Source organism: Mustela erminea, chromosome 17 (assembly GCF_009829155.1).
Source record: "Mustela erminea isolate mMusErm1 chromosome 17, mMusErm1.Pri, whole genome shotgun sequence".
In the NCBI taxonomy this organism is placed as follows: domain Eukaryota; kingdom Metazoa; phylum Chordata; class Mammalia; order Carnivora; family Mustelidae; genus Mustela; species Mustela erminea.
The window spans coordinates 44,495,495-44,521,870 of record NC_045630.1 but is presented as its reverse complement, the minus strand read 5'-3'; the positions used below and the strand labels follow the sequence as shown (position 1 = coordinate 44,521,870).

Here is a 26,376-nt window from a genome sequence, read left to right as displayed (position 1 = left end):
CCTTCGGCCCCATCTCACCACCCCGCCTGAGCTGTCCCTAGCTACCCTGGAGTCTCCCCTGGCCGGTGCCTGCCCTGAGTCAGCATCCAGGCCCCACACGGTGCAGACAAGCTGAAAGAGTCCCACATTTGCCAAGGAAACCCCACGTCCCCGCCCTTCCCCAGCCTACGACCCAGCAGCTCTGCAGCACTGAAGAGCTCCCTCATTTCCTCCGGAGCCCAGGCAGGGGAAGGGTTGTTCCCATGCACCCCTGCAGTCCCCTGCCAACCCCAGGAGGGGCACAGGGGCAAGTGGCACCAGCCGGAACACAACCGGGTTCACCCACCAGGCTGGATGGAGTCTCATCTGGGCCAGGAATTCCCCCTACCGGCGCCGGGCTGGGCTGGGCTGGGCTGGGCTGCGCAGCTCTCAGCTCTTGCTTGATGTTGAGTCTAAGCCACATGGACAAGAACCATGGTACATGGTGGCCTGAAGGCTTGGAGCCCCAGACAGTCGGTTCAAACCCTAGGATCCCTCTCACTTGTGGCCAAATCAGGCCAATCACTCCACTCTCAAAGCCCACTCCTTTGCTTACTAGGAGAGTGGACTAGGAGTATGTAACCCCTAGAGTGCTGGCAAGGGGTAAGGAGGGGATACGGGGACAGCAAGGCCAACCACTGCCTGAGCAGCCTCATCGGGATCTGCAGCTGGATCTGCAGCTGGAGCCACGGCTGGACGCACCCAGCTCCCGCGGCTCCATGGAGGCACCCAGCATACCGGAGACCTAACCTCTTCACACCTCAGATTCTCCATCTGTCAAGAGCGCCAGCAATTCCCAGCCCCCATGGCTGCTGGAGAATTAGTAAGTAACGCACAGGAGCGGCCCCCAGCAGGCTCACTCGGAAGAGCATACAACTCTTGATCTTGAGGTCATGCGTTCGAGCCCCACGATGGGTGTCGAGATGACTTAAAACATGAAGTCTTAAAAAAAATAAGTCGTGGATACAAAATACTCAGCAGGATACAAAATACTTCATCCTGCTCCTGGCTGAACGAATGAATGAATGAATGAATGACCGAGCGCCCAGGAAACCTCTGCCAGGCACAGTGCTCAGCCCAAACCAGCACAGGTCTCAAGCACACTTCTTAAAAGCTTTTCAAGTATCAGCTTCCACATGGCCATAAACCCAGCGCCCACCCAAGTGGGCACCCGCACATTGCCTCCTGGGATCCCCAAGGGCTCAGGAAAGATAACTGAGCCTCTTCCTTCTTCCTGCCTCAGTTACTCACTGCAGGGCAGGGAAATGGGTCCGTGATCGAGACCGACAGTTGGATCAAGAAAGAGGATTCCGTCAACGCCGGTCACCAGGAAGGCCACCGGGCAGTATTGACAGGGAGACAGCCATGAACCCAGAGGCCCGCATGCAAATAACCAGCAAATCTACTTCAGCCTCAGCCTCTCCTCCCTGGGATGGACCTCGAGCAAGGCTCCACAGAATGTACACCCCGAGAGAAGGTCTGGGGGCTTCCAGGGCAGCTCAAGCATCGAGCTCCCCAGCTCGAGCAGACAATGGAGCAATAAGGCGCCCGCAGCCCTGCAGTGGTCGGGGAGAAGGCCCGTAAGCTGGACCCCGACACACCAGCCTCACCTTTGTGCACTGGCTCAGGTCTGCAGTTTCCCCCATTGCCTCCCCTTCCCCCACTCCAGGCTTCGGGTGGGAAGCCACCTGGGCCTGGGGTAAACCTAATCACCACCATCTCCCCCAAGACAAGCTCACTCATCGGAAACCCCAATTCAGCAGCGCCTGCTCAAGCAGCATTCATTCTGCAGGCAACAAAGTGTTTCGTTCTTTTTCTCTGCAAAGGCCCTGTTTCCTCTCCCATTATCTACCCCATCGGCAGCCAAGCCTGCCACAAAAGCAAGATTTCTTCTTTCTTTTTGTTACTTTCGTGGTCCCCTTCCTTTTTGGGTGGCTGTCCTTTCTCGGCTTTGGCTCCTTTTCAAAAGGGCAGGGAAGCAAGGGGAGGTGAGGGGTAGGATAGTGAGTCTCTGGTTTCATCTAAAATTCTCATCAAATGATCCCCCACACAGCAGCCTGCATCCCAGTCTGCCTTTGGAAACTGAAGCAGAACCACCCCGACCAAAGAGTCAGAGCTGGCCAAGGGGTGGGAAGAGGTGGGATTCTGGGAAGGATACTGACGTCTGGAGCTCACGATGCGAACAATAAAATAATAAGGGGGATATTCAAAATATCTGGTAAGTGACGGGCACTGACCCATTAGATGGGACTCTGGGGGCAATCAGGGGAGCTGGCAGATGCCAGCCACCATCAACCGGCTGACATGCTGGTGTGATCTGCTCGAGAGCCCCTCCGATCCTAGCTACCGCTTACTGAGCCGCTGCTGTGTGCCCGGCCCTGCTGCAGACACCTTCACTTATATGAATTCATTAAGTCTTTACAGTAACCATCTGGGGTATACCCATTTTACAGATGGAGAAACTGAGGGACAGAGGTGATCTGCACTCAGCAGTCTGGTGTCAGAAACCAGCTCTCAGACAACAGGAAGCGAGCAGACAACATGCTAAGTAAGTGTCATCTTTGGGGATGAGCCCTTCTAACTCTTCCAACACTCCTGTGAGAGAGTTACTATTATAATCTGTTTTACTGATGAGGCGACAGAGGCTTAAGGAGTTTTAAGCAACTGCCCGAGCAATGAGTCTTCTCTGCTGCTGTCCTGAGGTTTCAGGAGCCCCCGAAAGTCATCTCCTGGAGCCGGAACTGCCTGTCCTCCAGTCCCAACTTCCGCGGTTTCCAAGACGGGGGTCAAGGGACGCAGGCAATTTCTAGTTCAGCTGATGGGAGAGAAGTCGAAGGCAAACCTGGGGCTGATGAAGCCCCGGTTTCACGGGTTTGCAGGCCTCCCCGCCTCCTGCCAGCTGCACCAGCGGGGCCGCCCAGTACAGCCTCCCCAAACCACTTGCAGACTAAAACAATTCAAAGCCAGCGTCCTACCAGGTGTCTTCCAAGGGAACGGGCGGCAGCACTCGGGAAGTCACGGGGCCGCTCCAGCCCGAGCTCCCTTACAGTCACCGCTTCTTTGTTCGCCAGCCATCTCTCCCCCGGCCACCTATCCCCACGCCTCCACACCTGCTCCCTTCGCTTCCCATTCCTGCCTGACTCCGCGGCATGGAGCAGAACTGTGTGCTCCGCGGTCCCGCAACACATCCGCCGAGTGAGTGGCTGCACTCATTATTATTACTTTCTTATCATGTTTCCCTGAATGTAAAAGGAATGTGTGCTCATTGTAGGACATCCGCAAAACTGAGGATAACACAGAAAAATGTGAAAGCCACCCGTTTCCCATCAACCCGGAGGTGGCCACTGATGAGAATTCCGCAGATTTCCATCAAATCTTTTTTCTATGCATAGTTTTCTTTTCCCCTATTGAGCTCATAAGCAAGTTTTATACTACTCTCACCCCCTACTTAATAGTCTATCCGAGGGAGTTTTCATGTTCCTAAACATCAGAAATTATTGGAAACGCTTTACAAGGTCAGCTGTAATGTCTGCACATCCCCTCCGTGACAGCACCATAATCTTTGCGCTCAGTGCACAGGATTTAAATGGTCCAGTTCTTGAGGAGTTTCTTTTTGCTGTTGTTGTTGTTTTGTTTTTGTTTTTTGTTTTTTTTTTTAAGATTGTATTTATTTATTTGACAGACAAGTAGGCAGAGAGGCAATTGAGGAGTTTCTTATTACTGAAACCTCTTCACCCTCAAGGTCATGCACCCTCCAGACACCTCCAGTGGGTCACAGCCATTCCATTCCTGTGACAGATGAGAAGGTAAGAACCCTGACAACCCGTGAAAAGAGCAAAGCACAAGGGCTTCTTCACCTGCCTCCTCTTCGCCGGCCGAGGACAGAGTAGCAAAGGAAGTGCAAGATAGAGGGTGGAGGCCAAATGGGGCCCCGGAAGCTTGGGTCCAGAGTCTGACTGCTCCCCTTACGGGTAGGGCCTGTCTCTGCATTTCTCAGGGCCTTGACTTTCCATAAAAAGATGGGAGAACTACAATGAGATAACACTTCGCACCTGCCAAGATGAATTTTTTTTATTTTTTTTAAGATTTTATCTATTTATATGACAGAGAGAGAGAAAGCACACAAGCAGGGGGAGCAGCAGAGGGAGAAGTGCTCCCTGCTGAGCAGAGAGCCAGATGTGGAACCCGATCCCAGGACCCTAGGACCATGACCTGAGCCCAAGGCAGATGCTTAACCAACTGAGCCACCCATGTGCCCTGATATTTTTTCCCCCAGTTGTTTCCTTTTTTTGTTGTTTTTTTTTTGTTTTTGTTTTTGTTTTTTTAAAGAAGTATTGGCAGGGATGTGGGCAATTGGTGATAGGGGAGAAACACCGTGGGTAACAATACAGCAGCCCCACCCAGAATTAAACATACAATAACCTTATCAGGGACACCTGGGTGGCTCAGTTGGTTAAGTGGCTGCCTTCGGCTCGGGTCATGATCCCCGTGTCCTGGGATCGAGTCCCGCATCGGGCTCCTTGCTCGGCAGGGAGTCTGCTTCTCCCTCTGCCTCTAGCCTGCCACTCTGTCTGCCTGTGCTTGAGCTCTGTATCTCTCTCTCTCTCTCTCTCTCTAACAAATAAATAAAATCTTTAAAAAAAAAAAAAAAACAATAAACTTATCACCCAGCTATTCCACTTCTGGAATATACTGAAAGGAACTTGAAAGCAGGGTCTCGAAGGACTATTAGACACCCACGCCCATAAGCGTTATTCACAACAGCTCAAAGGTGGGAATCACCCAAATGTCTGCGGAAGGACCAACGGGTAAAGAGTGGGATGTGTGTGGATAGAATATGTATTTCACGTATTATGTATACAGATGTAGAACTGTTATCAGCCTTAAAAGGAAGCAAATTCTGACACACGCTCTACCGTGGATAAACCTGGAAAACATGATGCTAAGGGAAGTAAGTCTGACAGAAAAGGACTAGGATTTGATTCTGCTTATAAGGAGGTACGTGGAAAGTCAAATTCATAGACACAGAAAGTAGAATAGAGGTTACCAGGGGCAGGGAGAAGGGGACTGGGGAGCTGTTGTCGAACGAGGACAGAATTTCCGTTTGGGATGATACAAAATTCCGGAGAGGGATGGTGGGAAGGCCATACAACGTGAACATACCCACTGCCCCGAAACCATCCAATTAGAAATGGTTAAAATGATAAATGCTGTATTCCATCTTTTACCACACACACACGCGCGCGTGCACACACAAACACACACACAGAAGATGGAGAAGATGAAGCTGCTATAATTTACACTTTCCTGGCGCACCTTTATTTGCGCAGAGGGGCAGAGGAAGAGCATAAACACAGCCTCAGAGACTGGGGACGAATGTCAGACTGGGCGTCGGGGAGCGGCGGGCTGGAGACCGGCTGCCTTTGGAGAAGCCCATGCTCACAAAGCCGTAATTAACAACACTAATTGAAGTGTCTAGAAAAGGCCAGAGCCAGACAGTGCCAGACCTGCCCCGCCGGCTAGAAGGCCTTCCCCTCTACACCTCCCTCGCCTCCAGACCAACCAAAGGCTTCTCCCTGCCAGGCAGACACAGGTGTATGAAGGACCCCTCAGCAAGGAGGAAAAGGGATCTGGGGGCAAGGAAGGAGGAAAGCGGAAAGAGATCAGGCTTCCTTCAAATCGGGTCCCTTGGCCTTCCCGGAAATCCTTTCCTCCAGTGTTCTTCTCAGGGTGGCCGTTTCAAGAAAAGCACTGGGCCGACACCTGGTTTCCTGAACAGATCTGCCCCGACCTGCCGTCCATACCTGGGCACCTCATTCTACTGCTCCGGGCCTCTCTCAACAGCCATGTGGAGAGGACACGGTGACAGTGGTCCAAATAGAAGCTCTACACCAGAAGGTCTGAGCTACAGGGAACTGGGGCACGGACGGGACAGCCGGACCTGGGAGAGGAGGGAAATGAGCAGGGACTCATTCCCTTACTCCACAGATGCTGGCTTGCGGGCCACGCTGTCCTTTCCTCCTGGATGAGGGACAGACGGGGACCAAAGTCCCATCCAGCCCCAAGATGGATTTGCTATTTCCATTTCCTGTTACTGGTGCCTTTCCCGGTAAAAATAGATCTGAGTTCCCATTTAATCAAGAACACATCCCAGGGTCCCAGCGTCTCCCAGAGCTGCCTGTGCTCTGTGGCCATACTGACAGCAGCCCACCACAAGGGACCCTTGGGGACTTCCTATGGAAACCAAAAGGCCGCCCGGCATCTCTGTCCAAAGAGGAAGAGAGATGAGCTTTCCCCTCCCTGCCCTGGCCTCCTCAGTCCCTCCCTCAGCCCCCATTGGACTATCAGAGCCACTGTTTCCCATCCCCCACAGCCCGCTGCCCTGACCCAGGAGGTGGGGGGTCAATGATGGGGTCGCTGGAGGCCCCCAGCTCCAAACCAGCTCTAGCGCTTAGGAAGAATTTAACCCTCTCCTTCCCAGCTCATGACTACCCAGCCCTGGGCAGATCTACCTGCAGGGAGGGAAACATAACTGCAGAGGGGGTCAGACAGGCCCAGGTGAGAATTCTGAGTGCACACGGGAACGGAACTGGACTTGGCGGCCGACGGTCTTGAGTTGGAGCCCCAGCTCGGACGCAAACTCAGGATGCAGTCCTGGGCAAGTCCTCCTTCTCTGAGCCTCAGTTTTCCTTTCTGTAAACCGGGAGTCAAATACACACCCCCGGACTGCGAGGGACCGCAGCACAGTGACTTTCTGAAACTGTCAAAGCGCTTCATACTCCGGGGTGTTTATATTATAAAGCCCCACGCAAGAGAAAGGGATCCAGAAGCTTTTCCTTCACCGTGGGGCCCGGACACACCACCCAACTCCCCACGGTCTCAGTTCTTCCAGTCGCACATGGAGTGAATTATTACTTCTTCTTCCATAGACAAAATTAATAGGGGAGGGCTCCAAGGTCTTTGATGCCGTGGAAATACTAGAGCTGCTAAGCCCCTGGTTTCCACTCACCAGCGGCTGCCCGGATCAGCAGAAAGATAACCCCAGAGTGACCACAAGTAGCTCAGCACTTCACAGATCTTTTCGGCAGCAACAGGACCCACTTGATAGGTGAGGCAGCTGAAGAACCCTGTTTAAGATCTGCTTGGCTCCCGGTCCAAAACCATTGCACGAGGAACCTACGGGCCAGCTGAGCCCGGTGAACCCTCTGCAGCAGGAGGGCTGGGGGCCGAGAAGACAGCCTTCACTTTGGGCCAGGGCCTTGCAGGCAGCTCCTGAACGGCCCCGAGTCCAAAGGTTGGTTGACGGTTGCTTATTACTGTGAATCATTACAACTCACCAGCAGTTGGTTTTTGGGAAACGTGCTAACTACATGTGAATTTCACGGGTTCAACAAAAACCCATCCTCCTTGGGGTAGAACTGTCCCCCCTGCTTAGTGACCAGTCTAAGGGAGGGCACTGGGCCAAGGACAAAGAGCCGTGGGCTCTGAGCAGGGTGGTCACTTCTGTTCCGCCCAGCAACGCCGCACCTACACTAGCAGGTGATAGACCGTTCATTCCCTTCCCTGGGCTACTCCTCTGCACCAGCCTGGTGGGGTTCACGCCCCTCCCCTGCTCCAAACTTCTGGAACACCCACCGCAGCAGTTCTCACCCTTGCTTCTTGGACTGAACGCCTCCCAGGAGTAACAGGATAATCACGGTGATGAGAAGAGCCAAACCCTGGGGTAAGATTTCCACGCGCACCGGCCGCTGCTCTGAATACTGGCCACCTCATCAGTCCTGCAGAGGGGGAGCCCTCCCCCTTTCCCAGATCCCAGAGGCCATGCTCAAGGCTCAGGAGAGGGCTGTCCGCACATCCAAGCAGGCCAGGCGAGCCGTGCCTCTCCCACCCCAGCACGAGCCCCAGAAAGCGCCACCACAAGGTCCACCATCCTTGGTCCAGCTCCCACTTCCTGGAGCCTTCCACACTCCCTGCCCTGTACCAAGGCCCTGTACCAAGGCCTACATCACTTGATTTAACCCTTTTAACCTAGTGAAGGAGGCATTTTATGCTCTTCCTGCTTTCTGGGCGAGAAAACATGGCTCTGAGAAAGTGCTAGTATTCACCGGAAATCACGCGGCTCAGAAGAATCAGAGTCAGCATTCCAATCTGCGTCTATGTGCTACTACCTGCACCCTTCCAACCCAAGGCTGTGGAGGCAGAAATATGTCCATCAGTCCTGACGCTGTGGCCAACTCGGCGGAGAAGTATTATTCCCGCAGTGTCGCTCTGGTTCCTAGGGTTCCCTGCCTCACGGAGTCGCTCTGGTTCCTAGGGTTCCCTGCCTCACCTCCCCAGACGGAGTTTAGCTTCCCCGGGACAGGGTCTGGTCTCCTCTCCGCCCCTGCATTCCCCCCCAACTCATCCAATCCGTTCACTCTTATCGATTCCCTGAGGATCACATCTGTTCAAAAAGCTATCAGACCACTGCTTTTTAAAAGATCTCTAGAGATTAATAATTCTCAATCCTGGGACGCCTAGGGGGCTCAGTCAGTTAAGTGTCAGCCTTTGGCTCAGGTGGTAAATCCTGGAGTCCTGGGATCAAGTCCCATGTGGGCTCCCCGCTCAGTGGGCAGTCTGCTTCTCCCTCTCCCTCTGCACACTCACTCTCTCTCTCTCTCCCCCAAATAAATAAATAAAATCTTTTAAAAAAATAATTCTCGATCCTGAACAATGCAAATTTGCCCATTTCTCAAGAAATGCACATGCTGGCTTTCCCAGCAACGTTGGCTACACTTATTTACTTGGACCCTGGCAGGGCCAAAGCTGAGGGCCACAGCATGGGTTTGGACAGCCAGCGAAAAGGAATACCCCTCCCCCCTCACCTGCCCCCACCCAGGGCCACCAGCCTCAGCCCCACACCCTGGGAGCCCACTAGGCCTGGCAGGGAAATGGAAAGTTGTCTCAATTACCAGATGGTTCAGCATGATTTGAGGCAGCAAAAATGTCCTTGAATGGAAAGCAAAAGAACAGGGTTCTGTTGGAATTTTTCACAGAACAATGGGAGAGAAGTTTCAGTCTGAATGAATGAGCTAGCCATTCTGAAAGTTCTCTGAAACATTCTCTGGTTCCTCACTGTCAACAAAGTCCTAGCTCCCTGACCTGCTCTGACCTCGGACCTCGGTGGGCTTTGCCTAACTGTGATCTAAACTGATGCCCCTGCCTTTCCACCCAGAAGGCTCAGGGCGGGCAGCTCAGGCCACGTTGCTCCTTACAGTCCCCAGCACTGAGGTGCCCGACAAACGGTCGTCTCAGCAGGACACGGGGTGGCCAATGAACCCCAAGTCCGGTGCTGGGCCCAGAGTCTGTGCTCCAGACTCACTGCCCAAACTTCCCGCACAAAATTCAAACTTGTCGTTTACCCTTTCAGGAACCCCTAAAAAGAGCCTGGAGCTAGCTGGGGAGGAGGGCTACCGAGTCAGAGAACAGACGACAAGTCACCCGTCCCGGGAATGAGCCGCCTGGCCGTCAGCTGTGCGAGGAAAATAGTAAGATAATCGTCCAGACCTCACAGCTGGAAAGCAGGCCTGTTCTCTCACCGCCCCACGAGCACCATCTTGACCATGGCTCTTTCCAGAGTCCCACGGAAGCTTCTCGCCTTCCAGAAAATCTGCCCTTCAACAACCGTCCAGTGGTACCAACTGAGCACCTGGCTGGGAGGCAAGGAACTCGCCTGTGCGGTTCGCTCGCTCTCCCCAAAGCAGCCTGGGCCCCTCCCGGCCATGAGGCAGAGAGGCCAGAGGTGGGAACCCAGCCGTCCCTGAACCTGAGAAGCTCCCTGCCCACCCCCAGGACCTCTGGGGGACACTGACCCTTTGAAGAATGGCCAATGCAGCTCCATTCTTATAAAAGCCCAACAGCTGCGAAGGAGAATGAGGGGAGGCCGATGGAAGAAGGAGACCAACTTACGTGCATGGGGGGAGGAAGGGGACTTGCTTCCAGGAATGGGGACCAGTGTTGAGTCCAGGGGGGCGTGGAGGCCAGCCTGGGGGAGAAAGCGCCGCCGGTGCTGCTCCTGCCCTCCGCATCGTCTTCCGGGACCCCCTGCGGCACAAAGCCCAGGCACCCACAGAGCTCTATCTACGGCCCGATCTCGTGGCCACCAAGCTCAATTCCATCAGCTCAGCACTTCTGCAGAAAGGGGGTTGTTCTGCTTACGCACCTCTTTCCACAGGTCATCGTGCCCACTCCCCCTCTTCCGGGGTCCTCTCTCCTCCTGTTTTCCTTTTGGGGCCTGTGTCGTCTCAAACACCTCTCGAGAAACCCAACTGTGGCTCTGTCCTGAGCATCACAGCTCACAGCCCTGACCCTGCGTCCCAGAGAAATCTGGAGCCCGAGGCCCAGTGAGCATGCGCGCAGGAGGCGAGCCCACCCGCCCCGCTTCCAAGAGCCATGTGGGCCCCGTGGGGCTGCCATGCCGTCCGGAAGGGCTTCTCCCCACGCAGGACTGGGCTCAAGACGGCCCCATGCTGAAGCCACCCCCCAGCACAGGCCAGGACGCCACACAGTCAGCCATAAATTGTTGACCTGCCCCTCTTTCCGGTCCGGCCTCGCGCCGTGGCCCTGAAGACTCTCCCCCCGACGCCGGAGAACAGAATGTGCTTGGCTGGAGACCTGGGTGTCATAAATTGCTAATAACAGATTCTCAATCTGAAAAACAAAATCACAGAAGGCCTGGCCCTTCCTTTCTGCTCCTCTCATCCTCCTGCAAGGCCAAGAAGAGAAAGAAACGCCTTCTCTCGCCACAGAGTGGGAATCAATTCTTCCCCTCCCCGGGACCCCCAGGGGGATCAGTCTCATCTGCCTCGCCCTTCTCGGGTACAAAAGCCAGGCCTGAAGGAGCCTGTTCTGGGAATGCCTGTTTCCCAACATCCGCTTTTGTCTTTAACTTTTATCCTTCGATTAGCTGAGCACCTGCTAAGTGGTAAGCAATGTGACCAGGCAGGAAGGTACCCTATCCGCAGATGAGGGGTGATGCTGGGGGGTCTGGGCTGTGCTACAAGCAGTGGTGTTGAGAGTGGCCCAGCCCTCTGGGCTCACCCCAGGGAGACCCCCAGCCAGACCAGGAAGGCTGACTCTGTTCCCATTCTCCTCTGCCTGAGAGCCATCTGGGGGGACATGGGACAGGGGTGGGGAGGCGAAGACAACAGCAAAAGCCAGAAGCTGCCATCTTTGGAAAGAACAGTAGTAGAAGACAAATCTGAATGTTCCCAGGGAGAGATTATAAACTTGTGGTCAGGGCAGAGGTTACATGCAAACCGTATGTAAATACGTACATGGTCCCTGGACAGACCCACGTGTCTGCTGCTCTTTCGGCCTCTGCTCTGACCCAGGCAGTCTCCAGGTTACCTGACCACCTCGCCAAGGGCATCTCAGACCTTTGTCCCCAATCCCATCTCCCCGCACCTCCCCCTGCACCGCCTTCGCTCCTAGCCTCCCCTCACCTGAGCAGCAGCAGGAGTGCAGAGGAGGAGACAAGGCGGGGGGCGGAATGCCCCACAGCCCAAGTGGCAGGTGAGGGAGGCCAGGTGGAGCCTGATAGCCTCTGCCAAGGCTGACATCCTTCCAGATCTGGTCTTGGGATGGGTTCCCTGTGACGTCAGGAGACACCATGGGCTCCAGACATTGATCGATGCCCCCGTCCCTCCCGTTCCTCAAAACCAGTGCCAGGAGGCCAGGAGGCTCCACGGCAAGATCCCAGAGTGGGTTTCCACTTGAGTCTGCGCTGGGTCAGACATGCCACACAGACCAGCCTTGTCCCCACAGCCCCACATCCAGAGTGGGGCTAGGATACCCCACCACTTGGATGAATCCCCGTCCCTAAAGTTCAGATTCCTCATCCACAAAAAAGGTTCCTCAGGCACCCGAAGGTAAGCCACCTGCAAAGAGACACAGAGGGCGGGCTGTGACACAGCGTCTGACTCCACATGTGGATTCTGAAACCTCACCACAGGATCCCAGGGTGGCTGTCATTGTCCTCATCTGACTCTTCCTCACCTTCTCCCAGGAGGGGTCAACACAAGCCTTCCCAAGTTGCAGACAGGAGAAGTGAGGTTCCGAGATGAAGTGACAGGCCCGAGGGCACAAGGGCAGGAGCAAGGAGAGCCTTGCTGCCTGCCCACCCACCCTCAAACCTCAGCGTGGGCATCAGAGGGAGAAGTGAGCGGGGCCTCGGAGGGCTTGTCCCTGACAGAAAGGCAGGACAAGGGCCCCACTGCCTGATCCGCAGGGAGCCACAGCCCCTGTCAGCTGGGGTCAGGCCTGGATGGGGCCCCAGGAAGCCTAACCCAAGCGCTTGGGGTCCTGGGCCTCTGGGCCTGACTGATCTGCCTGGGAAAGAGGCAGCCTGGCCATGTCCAACTTGACAATCACAGAAGGAAGATGCCAGACTGACATTTCCACATGACAGATACAGAAACCAAAGTCCAAAAAAGCTTATGACCTGGACAAGACAGAGAGTGATCCTAACCGTTCTCTTTATTATGCAACTGCTGGGCCTCAGCATGTGGCACACCTTTTTCTGGAATCCTCACAACAGGTAACCAACCATAGGGGACACACCATTACCCCATTTTACAGATAAGAAGAATGCAGCTCTAAGAAATTGGGCAAATGGCCTGATATCGAGACTCAAAATCCCAAAACTTCAATTCTAGACCCTTCTGACTATACGACTCCCTGGTACTTTCACTGAACACTATCCTGCTTCCAAACTGAAGAATGTTCTAGAGTGAGACTGAAGTTATTCATGACGTACTGGTATGGGGAGGAGGAGGAGGAAAGTGGAGATAAAGTGATGACCAGAACTGGCACCTGATCCTGCAACAAGCTGGGGATGGATGAGCCCAAACTCCTTTGCCTGCCATGTAGGCCACTCTCTGCCTGGCCCAGGCCACCCCCTCCCCACCAGCTGCCATCCCCACACACCTATAATGCAGGCCCAGACACGCGCTTTCATACCGCTAGGCTCTCTGGCTAGAAGGTCCTTCCTACATTCTTGACCAGAGAACTCCTACACCTCCCTCTAAGCCCCACTCCAATATTGCCCTTTCTCTAAAACTTACTCCTTGATCATCCTAGAAGAGTCAACTGCTCCTCCGGGGAATGTCAGTTTTTGGACATCCCTGGTCTCTGATCCTTGATTGGACTCCCAATTCCTCAGCCTTGGGCTGGGACAGGGACAGTAATAGCCTTTCTAAAACAGCCCTCCCTAGACAACCCTAGCCCTCCCTAGAGCACACTAGGCATCTCTTCACACACCTGATGATCACACAGTCCCACCAGGCAGCAACTCTTATCACCCTCACCGCACAGATCAGGACTGAGCCTCAGACAGGCTAAGTTACCTGCCCTGGACCACACAGGCAGTCTGGCTCCAGGGTCTGCCTGCCCGTGCTGGTCCTGCAGGACTCCTCCCTGCCTCCCCATCCCTAGTGCAGTGCCTGGTATGTGGTATGTGCTCAGTAAAGGTTTATTTCATCAAAAGGTGTGCAGGGAGGAGGGTTCCCACCCCCCTTCCAGCCCCAAAACCACCTGGAATTCTTTTTTTTAAGGGGTGGGCGCCTGGCTGGCTCAGTGGGTTAAGCCTCTGCCTTCAGCTCAGGTCACGATCCTGGGGTCCTGGGATCAAGCCCCTCATCGGGCTCTCTGCTTGGCACGGAGCCTGCTTCCCCCTCTCTCTCTGTCTGCCTCTCTGCCTACTTGTTATCTCTCTCTGTGTCAAATAAAATAAAATGTTAAAAAAAAAAAGAGAGAGAGAGAGGGAACTCGAGCACGGAAGGTGGGGAGGGAGGGAGAGAGGGCGAGAGAGAATCCCAACAGGCTCCCTGCCCAGTGTAGAGCCCAACGTGGGGCTCGATCCTACAACCCCGAGATCATGAGCTACACCAAAATCCAGAGTCAGGATCCAACAGACTGAGCTGCCCAGGAGCCCCCCACCTCGCCCAGAATTCTTGGGTCCAGGTCTCCCTATTTCCAGCCCCACCTTCCATCACTCTAACATTCAGCGCTTCTTTCTTCCAGAAACCTCCAGGTGCTTTTCCTGTTTCCCATCCATTTCCTGAGTGCCTCAGCAGGGGCGAGGCGTCTTGCTGTCTTTCCAGTGGGAAACTGAGACCCACAGAGGCCTCCTGGCCAGGGGATCTGTTCAGAGGCAGGTCTCTTGCCTACGGGGCTGGTGCCTTGTGTGGACTGGTTTTACCTCTGCCTCAAGCAAGAAAAAACAAGCACCAAGTTGCAAGGGTGGCGGGGGAGGGGAGGGTTTGGAGGTCAGCACCTGCCCTTCCCTGCGTGCCAGCACCCCCCCACACCCCCGCTGACCTGGCCACTGGTCTCTGGCTGGGCCTGAGAGGTGAGGAGGGGGGGCTGTTCCCCTGGGGCTAGAGAGGAGGAGACAAGGGGCCCTTTGTGTCTGCAGAGCTCCTGAGACACCTGTTCTCCCTCGTGCCTGCCTGTGGCCTCCCTCCCTCCTGGCCAGCCTGTGTGCGGCCTTGTTTATCCTACGGGCCTGGCAGCCAGGCCCAGCCCGCTCCCAGCGTGGGGCTCCGGCAGCCCCTGCCAGCACCTGCCCGGTCCTGGCAGCCCCGGGGGCTGCGGGCCAAGCACAATCCCCCTGCTGTTGACACAGTTGTTGATTTTCAGGAGGGCAGGGAAGGCCGGGAGAGGAGGGGAGAAGCAGCAAAGGCATTTAACGCCGGCCTGGCTAATTTGCAGTTGGTCCTAGCAATCCTGTCTCCAGCTGCCTGGGAGAGGCTTGGGCCTCCAACCCCGGGGCTGCCTGGACCACACACCACAGTGTGCCAGAGTCCCACTCGACCCCGCAGGACCACACCGCAGGCAGCTCTGCACTCCCTCCATGCGCGTCAGCATACCCCCATGCTGGCACACGCGACTCAAAGCTGGGCAAGGCCTTTGGGTGCCAGAGCGCCCAGCCCCCCTGTCTTCAAGGGCCTACCACTCCCCCTGCCTCCAAAGTCATGAGGCCCCCTCAGTCCTTGGCGAGGGGCAGGACTGTCTGACAAGCCTTTGGAGACCCAGGGAGGGCCCCAGGAAGATGTAACGGAATCTGCCCTTGTAACTCTCTGACTTGTTCTCGAGGAACGATCTCCTCACCCTCTGGATCTTTAGGTTTACTCTTACAGGGAGCCCTCCCTAACTGCCCACCTCTGGATGTGGTATCCTCCTCGGTCTTCTCAAAGCAATACACATTACACCGGGCACCTCCCCATCTCCACTTCCGTCAGGATGGACTGATGACTTACTTCCCTTCATCTTCCTCACTGCTGTGTCGCGGGGCTGGGCTGGTCTCAGCCCCCACGTTAGCAGGGCGCACTTAGCAGGGCCCATCTGCGAGGCAGGTGCTCCCTACAGATCCAGTGCATGGTCCCCACAGGCCCGAACATCCACTCCACCTTCACCCCAAGCTCCCCATCAGACAGTCACCTCCTACATGGACAAGGCCCTGTGGCTGGTTAAAAGGCTTTGGGAATGACCCACAAGCCCGTGAACTTAGACTAGCAAATCTGCTTCACCAGTGAGCTCCTTAGAGATCAAAGAATGGATCTTGAAGGACTGGGATGAGTAAGTTTTGCACCTGAAAGGGGGAGAGAGGAGGGCAAGGGTGCAAGGAAGACCCTGCCGGCTGCTGTTAGGCCAGGTAGGAACTCCCCTGCCTCCTCCCCGGGCAGCCTTCCCTTCTGGAGCTCCTGAGCCCATCAGGAGGTCCCTCACATCTGTGGCCACCTGTCCCAAGAGGACATGGGTGATAGCAGTTGAGCTCCACACACCTTCACTAAACCGACCACCACACGCACACCCACACCCTCCCCTCAATTCTGTTTCCCCAAACTCCAAGTCAATCAATGCCCAGAAAGGGGTAACAAAGAGCCCAATCACTTCCAAATTTGGGGTGTCATGTTGAGGAGAATGGATCTCAGGCCAGACAGAGCTGGTAGAAGGTAACTTACATACTATGGAAACCAGAGTTTCCATAGACCCAGTTCCAACAGGGTCACCATGTACAGCTGTGCAGACTATACACTGCACAACACTAAGAGCCCCATTCATCCAGACTTGCATACTTATCACAACTCAGATGGCCGTTAAGATCATCCCTTGACTTCCTCACAAGAAAAGTTCTGCTACCCTCCTCTACTCCTGGCAAGAAGGGACACAGATTTCCTTCCTGTTCTCTGATGTGTTTCTTGGCTTGGCTAAGGTACCTGTGAGTGAAGGCTGAGTCCATCACCCCAACTAAGAGGAGAGGCCTCCCTCTCCCTGCCCCACTGGCCCCAGCGAGAGGACCCCCTGACTCCACCACTCTTTCCCTTCCCACTCTGCTCTTTCTCCAGCCCCTCGCCCTGGCTAGACTCCCCAGCATCACCCACTCCCAGGGAGAGGGTATGGCTGCAGGCCCATGCTCCCAGAGACACAGCAGCAGGCAATGGAGTTTACAGAGAGCAAAAGGACAGAAGGGGAGTCACTACCCACTGGCCTGTCCCTTCCCCAGGTAGAATGGAATTGAAACCCCAATCTTGTCGGCACCTGAGGCTCTGCAGAATTGGAGGTCATGGAGGAGGAGAGAGAGGAGGGCCTTCCTCTTGCTCTCCTGGGCCTTCCAGTCCATTCTCTCCTTTCCTTCTTGACGTTGGTCTCATGTCCTGGGTCTTCCTGAGGTTCTCAGAGGCTCGAAGGGCTGACCAAGGTCTCTAGAACGCAGCACCCCCAGCCCAGCTGCTGATGAACAAATGCACGCATGCGCACATACACACACGCACATCAGCACGGCAGGCCCTTGCCAACCAGCCAGGGAAAGGGGAGCCAGGCCAACAGGAGGAACTGCAGGGGCCGGAGGGGCCACTCCCTCTGCTTTCAGTACCTCCCTATTCATTCTCCAATCCCCTCACCCCACCTGCCTCTGAGAGCCAGGCTGTACCTGTACCCAGGCCTCCTTTCAGCCCCTCTCCATGTTTTCTTGGCCCCTCCTTGCCTGTCCTTCCCCACGGAACCTTCAGGGACAGGCCTGGAACCAAAGCCTCACGGGGAGATAGGAAAGACTTTAGCTCCTTCAGTGGGGCTGGGGGTGGTTTCCAAAGCTTGGCACCCCACAGGCAGAAAGCTCCTCTCCCTCCATTCTGAAGAGGGCACAGGGCCTGCCTTGTGTAACCTGTGTGGCCAGGCAAGAGTTAACTCTTTGGAGTCAGGGTGAGGGCAGCTCAAGGCAGGATTTACTCCCTTTACTGCCTCCTGCCAGGTGCCAGCGTGAACAGGAAGACCTGGGCCAGGGAGCCCTGGCCCACCGACTGTCGGCCTGAAAGGGTTCCAGTCCGGCCTCGTGGGAGTCTCCTCATACTCCCACTACTCCTCCTCCTGCCAGGGACCCCTCTATCTGCAGAATAGTCTAGCATGGGTCCCCATTCCTCCCTGCCAGACAAACACTGAGCTTTCTGTTGCTCTGCGTGGCAGTTCTAGATATGTTTTAAATACTTTCCGTTCTGCTTACAAAAGTAATGCACATTGTTGTACTACTTTGGGGAACGACAGAAACACAGAAATAACAACAGAAATACGAGCCATAATTTAAAAAAAGAAGAGAGTGGAGGCGCTTGGGTGGCTCAGTGGATTAAGCCTCTGCCTTCAGCTCAGGTCATGATCCCAGGGTCCTGGGATTGCCCCAATCAGGGCTCTCTGCTCAGCAGGGAGCCTGCTTCCACCTCTCTGCCTGCCTCTCTGCCTACTTGTGATCTCTGCCAAATAAATAAATAAATAAATAAATAAATCTAAAAAGAGAGAGAGAGAGAGAGGGAAAAAAGTCAACAAAGGGTGTCAATCTTTACCGCCACCCCCCCCCCGGCCCCTGGCTACCAGAGCTGTCTGGCCTGCTCCCACTGGCCTCTAATGCCCCCCCATCTTGGACTTCTAAAGAAATCCCCCCACCCTGGCTGCTCTTTCAAACGGCAGGACCTGAACCCCCCGAATGGGCAGCGAGGCTCATCTCCAGTGCCAAGAAGCAGGACCTGGCCCTTAGGTGCACCCCCTCCCTTTGTTGGGGGAAGGGAGGCGGCCTGGACCAAGGCCCTCTGGGAACGGGTTCTCACCCCATCCTGTCCCACAGGCTGCACATTCCATTCTGAGTCAAGTGGGGGCGGGGACTGGGGGAGGTGAGGCCAGGGGAGGAGAACAGTCTGGCCTCCTCTGGGGCGGATCCCCCAGGGAGCTCCAGGCCTGGCAGGGATCGGACCTAAACCACGGGGGGGGGGGGGGGGGGGGGGGGGGGGGGGGAGCCCAAGGATTCCGGCCCATTCTGTGGTTCCTTCCCGTTCTCCTCTCCTCACACCAAAACACCGAAACCCTGCCTTGGACATGTCCCCAAAAGGTACAGGGGACAATGTGGAGTAACACTAAACCTCTCCCCAACTCCCAACCTGGCCACAATTCCCAGGGATGCTTCTGGGGCTTCAGGCCAAAGCCATTTATATGCTAAGGTGGAGAACTGAATTCAGGTTTATGGCTTCCCACAGTCACCAAGCAGTCTAGTAGTCTAGATAGTAGCATCCGCTACTATCTGAGTAACGGATGCTATTTAGGAAAATAGGGGGAAGCTGTATAGTTCGTTCCCACTTCCTCCTCTACCACCCCAAACACACCTCTCTCCTCAAAACACACTACGGGGGGCGCCTGCGCGGCTCAGTGGGTTAAGGCCTCCACTTTCAGCTCAGGTCATGATCCCAGGGTCCTGGGAAGGAGCCCCACATCGGGCTGTCTGCTCAACGGGGAGCCTACTTCCCCCTCTCTCTCTGCCTGCCTCTCTGCCTACTTGTGATCTCTGTTAAATAAATAAATAAAATCTTAAAAAAAAAAAAAAAAAGAAACACACACACACTACGGGACACCTCAACCTTTTGGCACACATCTCAGCCCCAGCTGCTTGCTCCCCCAGCTCAACCCCGTCCCCATCCCCATGTGCATTGGCTGTAAGATGCCAGGCCACACACACAGCACGTCCTGGGCCAAGCCCAGGCCTTGGATCTGCCTGCCGATAACCCTGTGAGGAGATGGGGAAACCCCAGCCACTTCCTCCTCACCTCACAGCCTCTTGGAGGTCTGACCACTGTCCCTGTCCCATGTCTGGGTCCACCTAGATCCTTACCGACAACACCCAGTCAGGGGACGGCGCTGGGCAAGGCCAGGGCCACAGGGGCCCAGGTTCCTCCCAAATGAGGTGGGTCACAGGAGCAGAGGGTCTTCCTAAATAAAGCAGGGGCAGGAGAGCCAAGAACATGCCCGGAGTAGCAGGGGTAACTGCCAGGTTCTATGCTGTAGGCCAGGCAGGGCAGACAAAACCCTTGTCCTAGGCAAGTCCCAGGGGCCTTAACCACCATGAAGCTTGAGCAGGAATGGCCTCAGGGGTCTCCGGCAGGCCTGACCGGACACACTATCCCACTGCAGCCACTCTTAGGAGGAAGTCACCATGTCAGCACTGCTCAGAGACTATTTGAATTTTGTAAAGGAACAGAGTCCCATCCGACCAGAGAAGCAAGCAGAGGCTGAAGGTGGCCCTGCCAAGCCTGCCTGCAACAGATTTCCTAAGCAAGGCTTCCCAAGGAGCTGGAAGGAGGACTCCAAGGAAGAGGCAGCCAAAATGGAAGTGGCCAAGAAAAGACCCCATCCAGGACATGCCCTCCTGCCTGGGAGCAGGGAGACAGGGAGTTGACAACGGCTGAAAGCCATCTTCCATGAGTCCGGGTCCCCTGCCTGGCACTATGACAGCCTTCCTGGCTAACACAGCCAGGTTCCAGAAAGGAGGCTAGCAAAGGGTGAGGACTGCAGCGAGTTTGGACAGGAGCGAGCCCTCTTAAGCAAACACTGAGCACAAAAAATAATTCCCATTCAAAGCACGATCTGCTGTGGGCCTGGCTGGGCCTTCCCAGCAAAGTCCTTTTCAAAGGCTCCCCTTCACCTCTGAATGTGGCTGGGGGAGGGGCCCGCAGGCCCAGTGGCATTTGAATTCCACTTCTTCCAGAGGCTTCCTGGTGACCTACTGGGAGCTACCCAGTAAGGTCAATCTCAAAGCATTCCCACAGAGGAGGAAACCTATGGAGAGCATCAACCGCTCAAGGGCAGGAACAGGCCTCTTAAGGCAATGCTTCTCTGGCAACAGAACACCCAGACCCACGCCATTCACCGGGCACCGCTGTGGACTTAATCGGATGTGAGTCTCCTCAGCTGTAAGAGGTTGAGGTTAAGTACTGTTGTTGTTTCCCATTTCACAGATGGGAAAACAGAGGCTCAGAGCTGTTAAGTGATGAAAACCTCTCCCAGCTCTAACTCCTTACTGGATACATCATGGTGTCCTCTATCTGCTAATTATCAGAGCAATAAAATGTTCAGGCAGCAACCCCCCCCACCTAAGGAAAGAGGGGTACGGATGAAGCTGAACCACGAGATGCTTTCAAAGCCAAGGAAGCACTGAAATCGCCCTTCACCTGTACTGACCCCCAACATTCTTGGTAACAAAATCCAAGTTGGGGATAGAATGCCCCCTCTAGGCAAGAGCGAAGAGTGATTAGTGAGACCCTCTGGCTCCATTTCCAGAACAATCTCCCTTCGACCACCCTACCTCCATTCTGAATCCAATGGGCCTCCTGGCTAGCTCTTCCGTTCCTGCTGCCCCTCAAAGTACCCTCTATTAGCAGCCAAAGTGACCTCTCTTTTTCCCACTTTTTCCCACTTATTAAAGCCATTCATGACCATTGTCGAAGACTGGAAGAATCAAAAGAAGAAGGAAATAAAAATCACCCATTGCCCAGCATCTGGAATCAGCTCTGTAAACATTTCCAGGCAGCCTAGGTCTTCTCTTCACGTATGCATGCACAGGGGCACACGCACATGCACACGCACGATCATCTATACAAAATTAGTACCACAGCATAGAACTTCATCTAGGGTTTTACTCCCTTTATCGTATTCATATTCCAAATTATAAGCTATTCTTTCTTTACCTACACTTTTTGGGGTCCGGTGGGTTTTTTTGTTTGTTTGTTTCGGCATACATAGTTCAAAGATGTACAAGGCACTCCGTTCGGCAGGACAAAAGGGTGCAGAGTGAAAACACCGTATTTCCTCCATCCTGACCCATGCCCTCCCCTGGGGCAACTCTGATTACCTGTTTCTTATATACTAAATCATCTTTTAAAATCATCCATCAGATCACGTCACTCCCCTCCGTAAAATTCTCCAGTGGTTTCCCCATCACACTGGCCATCTAATCAAGCTCCTGAACACTGCTCCCAGGCCCCGGGTCCCCAGGCTTGGGCCCTCCCCTCCGGATTTCCTCTAGGCACACTGCTGTTACCAAACCCCAAACTGGCCTCAGGGATTTTTCATTCCCCCTGCGTGGAATCCTTTTTTCCAGGCTTTGTGCAGCAGGCTCCTTCTCCTAGTCCAGGCCTCCACCGGCCGCCTCTCTCCGATCATCTCTGCCTGCCTCCATGCCCCCACCCTGTGTCACAGCACCATGCTGTATTTCTGCCGCATGACCTATGGTTACTTATTTCAAGTTATTTATTCCACTAGAAAGAAGGCTCCCTGAGGGCGGGCACGCTACCTGTCTTGTTCGCCCCTAAAATCATGCTACCTAGCACGGGGCCTGGCACATAATAAATGTGCCAACACATTTCCGTGAAAGACACAAATGGGGGGGTGGGGTGTGTGTGTCTGCAATGCTGGTTCTCATCACTGAAAACAGGCCAGGAGCAGGAACTCCAAGCACCAATCTCCTGGCCACCCTCCCCAGTGCCCAGGGTGGGAGCCAGAGAATCAAGAAAGGAAAGAGGAACCCACGGTTGGAGGCAATACCCACCTGTTCTTCCCCACTGTCACCCAGCTCATCCCTAATCGCTGCCTTTGCCGAGTCTGGAAACACAGAAGGAGCTTGTGACAAACCCAATTTCCTAGAAAATACTCGAACTGCAAGTGGGAAGTTGAAGTTTTTCCGCTTCCCATCTCCCCAGGAGGCCTGGATTTTCCAGGTTCCCAAGTGAGCGCCAGCAGCAGGTGACATGGAGGGCACCGAGGGAGCAGAGCTCCCTTAAGGAACTGCCTCAGCCGGTCCCACCTGGTGCCCCCACCCCCACCTACTCCTTCCCCAAGCGGCAGCAGACACCTGGGCTCCTCTCTCCAGAAATTCACCCAGCCCCAGAGACACAAATGCACATCCAATCCTGAGCCAGCAGCCCCAGCCAGGACACTCGGGGGAAACACTCCTAGAGAGGCTTCCTTCCTGGGGCCTGATTTCCACTGAGAGAAGACTGCAGGTGGGCCAAGATTGATTTTTAAGAATGAGGGAAAGGAGGGAGTAAAGTGCCTTTCACAAAAACTGTGAAATAATGGGGGGGGGGGGGGGTGGCAGTAATGAAAGATTTCCCAAGATGGATCTAGGCAAGGAGTAGGGAGATCTGAGGAGCCAAAATCAGGAAAGGGTGGTAAGAAGTGTGAGGTTTCTACCTTGCCAGAAGTGGACAATTGTTACAACTGATTAAAGGAGGACACTCCTGAGTGTCCTTCCGGTCAGTTAATAATGGCAATAACAGCGAACATTTCTCCAGCACTTACTATGTGCCAGGCACAGTTCTATGAGCAAACTGAGACACCGAGCAGTAAGGCCCAATTGCTCAAGATCATGTCGCCGATGGCAGAATCTAGGATCTACCTTCAGAGCCCTGGCTCTTAACCACAAAGCTTTATGTGGCTTTCAGTGGCCCCAGGGCGGGGGGGAGGGAGGGATCCCGAACCATTTCCCCTTGTTCCCCTTAACTGATCATTCGATGTCAGTTTCAAGGATATGCACACAATTCTGCCAGTTCTGCATACGGGAAAATCTGGGAGAGTTAAGGTGCTCGCCCAAGCTGATGCTGCCCGCGGGAGGGGAATCAGAACCAAAATGTGCGGAACCTCAGCTTGTGGAGCACCACTTCCTAAGGGAGCACGATGTACACCCGGATCTCCAAACTCCGCCCAGAGCAGCAGCATCTCCTCTGGCTCTGACCAGACCCCTGCGCCAGAGCCAGCGCCGAGGCGCCCTGCCCGGAAATTCCCACAGAGTCACTGCGAACTTCCCAGGAAAACTCCTCGGCTTCCTCCTAGCCCCAGTCACGGGGGCAGCTGCCAAGAGCGCCGCTGGAGTCCTTGCAGCTGCCGTCGGCCCTCCAGGGCGGGAGCCGCCGCTCGTGCGCTCGGGGTCCTCCCGGAAAGGTCCAGGGCTGAAGTTCAAAATTCATTTCCCGCCCAGGCCCGGCTCGCGGCCCCGCCCGGGGCTCTCCGGCAGCCCCCACGCTCTCGCCCTCCCCAACCCCAGATAAGTAATGGAGCCCCTGCTGCCTGGAAGGCCAGCCCGGCAGCCGGGAAAATCCCGCGGGCGATCCTTGCGCGTCTGGGGACTCGCAGCAGCCGAAGCGCGAGCGCGCGTGCACACACACACACACACACACACACACACACACGTGTGTGTGTGCGCGCGCGTGTGCGTGTCACAGAAGCCGGCGCGCACACGTGTGTACATGTACGTGTGAGTGTGTGTGTGTGTTTACGTACAGAACGCGCGGGGTGGGAAAACAATGGCGAGCCTCTGGGAACCGAGCGACCGGCCCCCTCCCCACCTCCCCGCCTCCCTACCCCTAGGCAAGATTTGCTTTGCAGCGCAATCGGGATGCAGAGATTCACCTCCGACTGCAAAGGCGGGAGGTGGGGGTGGTAAGGAGGAGGATAGGGTGGGAGGTGGGAGGGGGTGAAACAGGAGCGGCCGGAGCAGAAAACAAACAGGATGCAGCGCCCGGCGGGTCCGCTGGGGTGCGAACCTGGCAGGGTGGAAAGGACTGCGTGGCCGGCCCCCGGCACCGCACCAGCCGGGGATGGGGGAGTCCATCTGCGTCTGGGCGCCGGCACCCGAGCCGCACGCGGGGCGCGCACGGGTCGCCCCAGCTTCCCGTTGGGAAATCCTAGAACTGGGCGCCTAGATAGACTGATGAGAAAGCCCTCGTGCCCCTGGCCCGCCGGCGAGGGGTGGAGGGGGTGCGAGCACCCCAAGGCCGGCTAGCGTGGTGCGCACACAGACACACACATTCCCCCCCCACGCCGCCCCACGGCCTTACCGGGCTGCCACCCCTCTGCACAAGGACCCGGGTCGGCCCGCGAGGAGCCGCCACTGGCCGGCGTCGTCGGGGGGGGGGGGGCATGTAGGGGGTCCGTTTCCTTCTCAAAAAACTTTGCAAAGGACGAAAACTCGCAGAGATGAGAGCCGGTGTGTGCCCAGAAACACCGGGGCGGGAATGTCAAACTTCGCAGGGCTGGGGAGAGGGGCGCAGAGGCGTGCTGCGGGAGCCGAGGGGAGCACTTACTACTCAGCCAGGCGCTGGGCTCCGGGCTCCGCGCTCCTGCTCCGGCTCTTCCTCCGTACGGGTCCTCGCGGCTGGCAGCCCGGGCTTCCCGCTCACATGCCCCGGCGGCAACGCGGCTGACCGGCGCGCGGGGCTGGGGCGGCTGGGTTGGGAGCAGGCACGCCCCCCGCCGTGGGCCGGGGAGTCGCTCGGGACTCGTGGCCACCCTGGGTCCGCGCCCCACCGCCGGCCGCAGTCCCGCGCGTAGAGCTCGGTTCCGGCCGGGCGGCGCCCTCCGCCGAGCCAGGCCGCTCTCTGCACTCTGCCCTCTGCCCTCTGCTTGCGGCCGTCTCCCTGCCTTCCGCGGTCCTGCTCCCTGACTCGCCCGGACGCGGCGCCGGCCCGCCCGCCCGGCTCTCCCGCTCCGCGCCTCGGCTCGGTCCCGAACCAGGGCCTCGGCGGCCGGCCGCTGCGCCCTGGGCTCAGACCTGGGCTCGCCGCTCCTGGGCCGGGGCTCCAGGACCCGCCACTTGCACAGTTCAGTTCGAGCCGGGACCGGGAGCAGGGCGCTCGCAGCTCGGTGCTGCGAGGCGACTCCACAGCCTCAGAGGAGAAAGAGGGAGGGAGACAGAGAGCGGGCAGGGGGAGGAGGAAGGAGGAAGGGTGGGGAGATGGAGAAGGAGGGAGGGACAGAGAGTTCCCTCCTCCTCCCTGCAGCCAGGTCCATCCCGGCATCCACAGCTGGAAACCTCCGTTGGGAATGGGAAGGGGAGAGCGGCGGGAGGCGGGTGGGAAGAGAAGAAAGAGGTGGATTCTGCCCACTCCCACCGCGCAGGTGTGAGGGTCGCTGCCGAGAATCTCCGCTCCTTGGAGCAAGACCCAAGAAGTTATTCGTCTCGCTCCCGGCCTCCTGACCCTCCAGACGGGCAGGATTGAGAGTTTCCGACCCTACGCAGAACCTCATCCTACCTGAAGCTAGACCGCTTCCTAGTGCCTCACACCACTCTCTCGGGTGTTTGTTGTTTCCCTGAGCCTGTTCTAGATGAAGGGGTGGGTTCCTTTAATTCGGGGTGTTCCTTAAAGGCCATGGAGGGCACTCGGTGTGAGGACAGGGATCAGAGTCTTCTGGGGGGGCGGGGAGGGGTGTTATCTGAACTGGGTCTCAGGAAGTAGAGCCGTGAAAGGAGGGGCAGTGGTGAAGCTGAGGATAAGACACAGACAGCATAGGTGGCCCATCCTCTCAGCAGGTGATGGTCAGCCGGGCTTCTAGGACCTTCTGGGGGCTTTGGATTTCATCATTCCCCGTGGCCTTCCTTACCCAACTCCTTTTATTCATATTTTAGTTCTCAGCCCAGATATCAATTCTTCCAGAAGTAGGTCTTGACAGCCCAATCTGGGTTAGGTGCCCCATCTACTGGGGCGGGCTCCAGAAGCCCTCCCCCACCCCGCCTACACACCCCTCCCTGCCCGGGGAAGGGGGAGGCAGGGGGGTAGATATTTGTACGGCTTGCCCCCCACCCCCACTGGAATGCAAGCTCCCTGAGAGCAGGGATGTCTCCCCAATCTTACAGAGAGCAGGCCCTTGACAAATATTTGTGGATTTGTGGGTTGATTGAAGGGAATAGGGAGTCCCTGAGGGATTCTAAGGAGAGCCTCTGATGCCGTCAGTCTAGCTGGAGGCAGGGAGACCCTTGACCAGACAGTGACAGTCACCAGGGTAAAAGTGACACAGGCCTAAGGTAAACTAGGAATAGGTAAGATGGAAAGAAGGAAGCAGGGGGATGGAGGTGGGACAAGTCTGTATCAGCTCTCCAGCGAATGGCTTTTGGATGACTGAATGAAGCCAATTCAGAAATCATGGAAGAGCTACCCAAGTGCCACCAAGCCTTTCCCCGTCCTGGCCAGCATTCCTGTGTTTTCCATATAGCTGGATTATTTTTCTCTGGCC

The 26,376-nt window shown here is 55.9% G+C and overlaps 2 protein-coding genes across 2 annotated transcripts in view; both read right to left on the bottom strand.

Moving 5' to 3' along the window:
- The window catches only part of SOX13 (SRY-box transcription factor 13), a 28,994-nt gene extending 18,287 nt beyond the window's left edge, over positions 1–10,707 (bottom strand). The window contains exons 1-2 of the mRNA XM_032317360.1: positions 10,220–10,707; positions 9,967–10,101 (exon numbers count right to left, since the gene is read on the bottom strand). Of these exons, the coding sequence (XP_032173251.1) occupies positions 9,967–10,101; positions 10,220–10,473 (389 nt within the window). The 5' untranslated portion in view covers positions 10,474–10,707. The remainder of the gene's footprint in view (positions 1–9,966; positions 10,102–10,219) is intronic.
- Positions 10,708–13,748: 3,041 nt separating this feature from the next.
- Positions 13,749–25,392, bottom strand: LOC116575934. The gene is made up of 5 exons (XM_032317559.1): positions 25,257–25,392; positions 24,450–25,031; positions 21,917–21,969; positions 14,042–14,259; positions 13,749–13,767 (listed from the first exon to the last, which is right to left on the bottom strand). The coding sequence occupies exons 1-4, from the start codon at positions 25,390–25,392 to the stop codon at positions 14,254–14,256; spliced, it is 777 nt and encodes a 258-aa protein (XP_032173450.1). The 3' UTR covers positions 13,749–13,767; positions 14,042–14,253.
- Positions 25,393–26,376: the final 984 nt, after the last annotated feature.